The sequence below is a fragment of the Glandiceps talaboti genome, chromosome 16, assembly GCF_964340395.1.
Source record: "Glandiceps talaboti chromosome 16, keGlaTala1.1, whole genome shotgun sequence".
Classification (NCBI taxonomy): Eukaryota; Metazoa; Hemichordata; class Enteropneusta; family Spengelidae; genus Glandiceps; species Glandiceps talaboti.
The window spans coordinates 15,967,277-15,974,196 of record NC_135564.1 but is presented as its reverse complement, the minus strand read 5'-3'; the positions used below and the strand labels follow the sequence as shown (position 1 = coordinate 15,974,196).

The 6,920-nt window shown below is 37.7% G+C and overlaps 1 protein-coding gene across 1 annotated transcript; it reads right to left on the bottom strand.

Moving 5' to 3' along the window:
• Positions 1-431: 431 nt before the first annotated feature.
• LOC144447590 (steroid 17-alpha-hydroxylase/17,20 lyase-like) lies at positions 432-6,396 on the bottom strand. Its single transcript, XM_078137666.1, has 5 exons — positions 6,276-6,396; positions 4,747-5,022; positions 4,113-4,295; positions 3,320-3,568; positions 432-2,922 (listed from the first exon to the last, which is right to left on the bottom strand). Exons 1-5 carry the CDS (start codon positions 6,385-6,387, stop codon positions 2,339-2,341), a joined length of 1,404 nt encoding a protein of 467 aa, XP_077993792.1. The 5' UTR covers positions 6,388-6,396; the 3' UTR covers positions 432-2,338.
• Positions 6,397-6,920: the final 524 nt, after the last annotated feature.

Genomic DNA, 6,920 nt, shown 5'->3' with positions numbered 1-6,920 from the left:
CCTTATGTTAGAGGGTCAAAAATAGAACAAAAAGGTTGAGGTGGAGCCTACATGAGCAGACACCTTGGAACAAGTTCAGGATAGAAGTAATAGCCATCCTTTAGCTAGCTTGTCCACGGCGTTAGTTCTGTACGAGAGCTATTTACTATTATTTGAGCACAGTTACAGATCAAGCGCGCCATGGACAGACTGGCTAACAGATCGCTAACGGTTTTTATCCTAAACGTGCCGCTAGTTTCGATGAAATTTAATGAGTATGATTCGTCTAGTAGGTGATACAATTCTATAGATGATGATGATGATGATGATGATGATGATGATGATGATGATGATGATGATGATGATGATGATGATGACGACGATACAACAGCCAAGTAAGTGTAAGTGTGTATTCACAGCAAATGTGTGCCTTCTGAAGCTACATTTGTGGCAGTGAATGTACGCTATTTTTCCTTACTATAGACACAACAAAACTGTAACACCCGCTAAATATACATTACTCGCATTTGTTAGTAAATCATTGGTACCACTGCCAAAAAATCGAGTGTCAAAAATATCGCCTAATAGCTATAGCAATTTGTGAGTGTTGTGAGATTGAGAATATATTATTCTTATATCGAGCTGTATCATTGACAAACAATACGTACATTAGCATATTTCAATTTACTTCTATAATTCTATGGTCACTACAAACTTCTCAAAACTTTATACTGTACATCACAAGCAGGGTCATCCTCTCAAAATAATTTATTTCTGAACAATTACACTTCAATTAATCTGGAAAATAATTCTAAACTTACTTTTTTAAAAGAAAAGAAACATAGCTGGTAGTCATAACAACGAGACTATATTGGTGGTGGTTAATACCTGTCCGTATATGGAAAAGGGATAGCAGGGTGTCTGTATGATCATGTCAAGGTATATTGTGCAAACTTATTTCAGCTCCAAAATTTCATTTTACTGCCCCCCCCCCCCACCTGCTATCTCTAATTATGTGGTCTGGCAGAAGAGAGTATGTCAAATACCAGTACTAATTATTACATAGCTGCCTTAATTACAAACCTACTAATTACTGTCGTGATAAATTCACAATGGGAACAAACGAAGTAACATATTTCAGCAAGAGAATAATGCCTGCCTGAAAGTATTATGTTTACGTAATCTGAAGGCCAGTTTTTTGCATTATAGTGTGTAAAGTAAGTGGCGGTTAATCCATGGAACAGAAGGTCTCCAACAGATTTTGCCAATATTTACAGAATATAGCGACAAACTATGATATTTACAGACAAAGAACATTACTGTATTAATATTTGACAGCTGAGGTGGTTCAAGCTGGACATTTCAGTTACTTTGTAGATACTATGCAATTAACAGCAATTGCGTGGGAACGAAGCTGACATGAACTGCGGATTTTCAGTCATGATTCGATTATACCATAAACAAGTATAGAGGTAACTTTTAGTACGGAGTATTATGGAGTGCGAGAACTCGTCCTTCCTAACTCAAGTTACCAAGTACCAAGTGCTCAGCCACTTGACAAAGTTTCGCTCACTCCCCACACCATAATACTCACTACAAGTTCACCTTTTCCGAAAATGGAAGAATCCAAAGAGATAGCATATCCCACCTGTTCAGCCGGGCAGTTTTGACAGCCATACTTTTCAAGCATAGTACATTCACTGAAATATCAATCGAGGACCAAGTGTTGCACACTGTACGCGATCTGGTGTCCCTCAACGAGGTTCAAATGTCGCTCTTACATAATGGTATGGTCCAAGTCAGGGTGCAGGGGTGTACAACGCGTCACGTCCGATCACAAATTTACATATCACTGTTTTTCTATATACTTAGCATGTTTATGGTTTCAATCGTGTTTTCCAGTCAACCGGACTGAATTTTTTGCTGGTGTGCATCTAATATAAAATAACAATTTAAATTAATTCTGTTATCGAAATGTGGTCTGTATGCTCTTCGAATGTAGTGAGTCGAGAGATAAACAAATCATGCATGAAAGAAATGTACACTAGAAATCTTCAGATTCAATTTTCAAAATTAAATTTCATAATTAATGGTGCAGACTTTGAAAATTTCCAAACTTCGGTCCAATTGTATCAATGTTAGAGAGAGACAAAAGTAATCCAATTTCATATGCGACATCGTATCCAATCATATTTACTCTTTTATCCTTTGGTAAACGCGCCAAGGACTTTATGAACCAATCATGTCCGTCGTTGGTTACACAATCACATGAAGCAATCAAAAGCACTCTTTTATCCTTTCATCGGAACATAACAAGCGTCACGTGGAACACAATTGTCCAATCGAATTCATCGTAACTTTAGCGACTGCGTAGAACAACTTGAAAAGGTTCTGGTTGTAAAACTTTCTGTAATTCTCCTAACGTCGAAGGCATACAATTACCCGGGGGAAGTTCGACGTCGTATTGATGAAGTAAATATGCACTAAATAAGAACAACTGCATCATCGCGAAAGACTCTCCGGGACATCGACGTGGGCCTGCACCGAATGGTTGAAAGTTCATCGAACTTAGCGGATAGAGGTGATTCGTCTCAGGGTCAATAAATCGCTCCGGTGTGAAGACTTCGGCATCGAAGAAAACATCCGCGTCCCTCTGCATCGCATAAAGGTTAGAAATTATAATAGTGTCTTTCGGAATATTGAACTGAGCGATTTTACTAGACAGTGTTGCTCTGTGTGGAACTGTCAGGGGCATGGGAGGAGACAACCGGAGAGTTTCGAGAACGGTGGCTTGGAGGTACGGCAGTCGTACCCGGTCAGCTACCGTAACTGGGTCGTCTCCTAGTACATGTTGAAGTTCTTCGTGGACCTTCTCTTGAACGTAGCCAAAATTGAGAACGTAGACAAGTAACCATTTGAGAGACGCAGCAGTAGTTGCACATGCTGTTGAAGATGAAAATGAAAACAACGTTAGTCTTCATTGTACCATGAATAAATCCTTCCTTCTATCTTTCTTTGTTCTTAAATGGAAGGAAGGCTTTCCCATCGAAATTGTAACTCCATATATGGGAACGGTTGATGCGATATATATATATATATATATATATATATATATATATATATATATATATATATATATATATATATATATATATATATATATACGGACGGATATCCTCATGACACTGGCACTGGCACACACACACAAACATATACAGACAGACAGACAGACAGACAGACAGACAGACAGACAGACAGACAGACAGACAGACAGACAGACAGACAGACAGACAGACAGACAGACAGATAAACAGATAAACATTTTGAGCTGTCACCATACCTCCATCAAAGAGATCCCAGATTAGTACCTCCAGGTATTCATCACTAATAATAATATCTGGGGTATCTGCCTGGATCTCTAATCGTGCTTTGATCAGAGCATCAGTGACGTCACGGATTCTGTCGTGTCGGAACGTTGATTTATGTTCCATCAGTTTACGGTGAAAGAACGCATCCCGGGCTGCCACAGCTAAACGATAGTCGGTGGTTTTGTCAGAATCGGGAAAGTACTTGATGAACGAAAAATAATCTGGAAAAAATTACATAATTTTCAATCAATTTCACAATTCGTTATGTGTGAGATATAGTTTCGACGTGATAGATTTAAATATTAAAGGGGAATAACCTGTTTGTTTGTGGGGGGGGGTCTTTGTTTTTTATTTTTGGGAGGTAATTTTGCAGTACATTAAAAGGCAAGTTGTTGGTATTCTACTAGCTGAAAGATACTTTTAAAACATGGCTCGATATTAGTGGAACTCAAACCAAGGGCATAATATGCAAATGATTCGATGACGTCTTTTAGTGTGCGTATACTAAATGATCCCCTATCAAGCCATCTACTGTGCAAATAACATCAGAAGACGATTTTACTTCCATCAAAGAAATATATCAACATAAGTTAAACTAGATCAAAAAAATCGCTGTTTTAAGCTTCAAGTATTTTTCTCTCTCTAAATTTAAACATCCGTGTATTAAAAAATTGACTCCACCTATGTTGACATGTGTACTTGAACTTCTACCTGACTTTAGACTTCCACCCATAGAATTCTGTTCCTAGATTTCAAACTGCTTACCTTGGGGAGAACTCTTCCATATGTTATCGTTGATCACTCTTTGGTTTTGATACAACATTAGAAACTCTTTATCGTCTCTCTTATATCTCGTACTAAATAGCGCCGTACACATAACATTGGTAACGGCGAAGTCTAAATCTGGACCGGGGTCAAACCTACGATCTTCAACATCTTTCAATGTGGCTACAATTTGAGAAAAGGGTATAAATATTTGCGAGCGTATCCATAACAACAGTAACCGTGGTAACAATATTAGCAATGTAGACATATATCATTACAATATCATTAAAAATACATTTTCATATCTACCATCGTGTCTTGTGTATTTTATTATTTAATCGTCTTTCACAGAGAAAAGAAATTGAACACTTCCATGACAATAAAATACGAAATCCTAGTTTTGCATGAAAAGGCCACATAATTAAACCATTTCTCTTGAGACTTGAATTTTGACAGAGTACAGCTACATTTAAGATATTTCAGATGAAGAGAGAGTATTGCCAAACTCAATATCGAAATATGTGATCCAGAAATATCGTCAGCGTACGAGAAATTTTTTTTTCAAAAATGCTTAATTTGAAACCGTACATTTTTCTTTTCTTGCATTTTTACCGTAAAACAAAGTAGATCTTACCTATCAACGTCTTGGCTTCATCTTCGATGATTTTCTCCCATTTTTCATGACCCACCATCTTCAGTGCTGAGTCAGCAATTTTCCTACTAATTCTCCAGTATGGTTCCTCGGCTAGCTTCAGTCCTTTGTTACTCCTCGATGCTAGTTCTTCGTAAAGTTTTAATGGTGGTCTGGCGTTGAAGTCCTGTCCCTTCTGAACCATGGCCTCCCGTAAAAGTTCCATGGAATTCAAGACGACTGCTTGTTTGTCACCTAACTTGACACTCAAAATTTTACCTTCAGAAAATGAAGCAGAAAATTCTAGTGAATGAAATGACATGATGATGATTTGACTGTATGTTAGATGTGTCTTGACGGTAGTTAACGGAGAGATAGATACTGTAGTCATAGAATGCCGTGATTATTTAAGATGCATGTATTACGGTGTGTATTGTACTTGCTTGGTTGTAGCATATCTTGCCGCACAGTTGTACTGTCGAGTTATGTTAAATTTCGTAGCTGAGCATTTCAAGATGGCTTTTGAGAATGTGTGTTAGTTTATCAATGCGCTTTATTATATTCCCTCGTTTCGACACAACATCCTTTCGAACAAAGTTATGGGAAGAGCTCGAGTTATTTTCAAGTTTTCCCTGCCGTAAGGTCCATCTCTTAAAATGGTTAAGTTGTTGGGTTTCTCAAGTTTTATTACTCAATACAGGTTCAAGAGCGATGCTGAAAATTGTGCGGGTTATTAAAACTGTACAGTTACAACTTTAACGTTTCTTATCACAATTAGGTCAACACTGTTTGGTATATATTTCAGTTTTAGGCCGTCCTGTTCGGTCAGCACACTGTATGGCCTACTTTTTCTACCACTTATTACACACACAAAATGGGAGCGCGGATGATGAAAATTTAATCTAATTTAAATCTGATAGAGCGGAAAATCACCTCTCCCTCCTAAGTGATCATTTGAATTACATGAACTACCTACCATGCATGTTTTGCCTATTTCAACGAATCTTTTAGATTGTTAAAACTGTACAGTGGTTGGCAATGTCTCACACAGTTTACTAATCCCTTACTCTGTACGCAAATGTGAGTCTTCGACATGAATGGGATAACTCCTATACTTACTACTAACAAGGGTTTGGTAGAACCGGCGGGTTGGCGCTGGCAACAACTGTGTTACCGTCTAGTCTTTACACTTGTAGGTTTGCAAAGTATTTGTGGATTGGGAATATGAATACATTAATGCCACCTATTATACCAAGCCAATTTGTATATCTTATTATTAACTGATCTGAAGATGCTCAAGAAAATACCAAGTTTGTATTGAGAACGTGACATGTGCAATTATTAGTTCGAACTCTGACAGGTAGCTTTTCATGATATAAAGCACATGCTCCAATTACAGCTGCATGATATTCTATCTACTTGATATGGGTAATGCATTATAGCATCCATTTATCCATACCGTTCTATTCTGTGTAATCACTACATACATTTCAATTCTGAGAAAACAAGATAACATATTAAACGTGTCTTACCGTATTTACGACTCATGTCCCTCAACGTACGATGCGGATCATCGCCAAGTTGCACAATGTTGCCGAGAAACGGCAAACAGAAAGGTCCATCTGGATATTCGTTGGTAGTCATGCCACTTTTGTTATCTGTAGAGTTTAATATTATGGATTGATTGTGAACCTATAAAATAATAACATCTGGTTCGCTGCCAACTAACCAATCACAGGTAGTGTACAATGTGATTCGTGCATATATTTAAATAAATCATACTTTGTGACACCGTTTCTGTGAAATGCCAGTACATGCAAATAGATGGCGTACAGACACACATTTGACTACGCCTTGAATGGCCGCCACAAGTCACAAAACAGCATAAATAGCAAATGCAATGGCATTACAATTGTTTTATCTCACAAAGTCAATTTTACAGAGATGACAAAATGTAGTACTCCCCACAGATCATGCGCAGCCAGTCATGCCTCATCAAGGTGACAAAGTCAGAGGTGTGATTAGTGATGGAATGCATATAGGTGTACAGTACATGTAGTTTTAAGATACATATGGTCTAAACAGGATTGATATGATGATGTAACAATTCGTAGAATAGCTCAGTGCGTCATCTTTCCCCAGTTCAGTTCTTCGTTCATCACTAATTTATTTGTCAG

Coding starts and splice junctions, on each gene's coding strand:
- LOC144447590 (XM_078137666.1), bottom strand. CDS start 6,387: ATGACTACCAACGAATATCCAGATGGACCTTTCTGTTTGCCGTTTCTC. Junction 5,023..6,275: donor GGACATGAGTCGTAAATACG/GTAAGACACGTT, acceptor CATTTTCTGAAG/GTAAAATTTTGAGTGTCAAG. Junction 3,569..4,112: donor ATGGAAGAGTTCTCCCCAAG/GTAAGCAGTTTG, acceptor AATTTTTTCCAG/ATTATTTTTCGTTCATCAAG.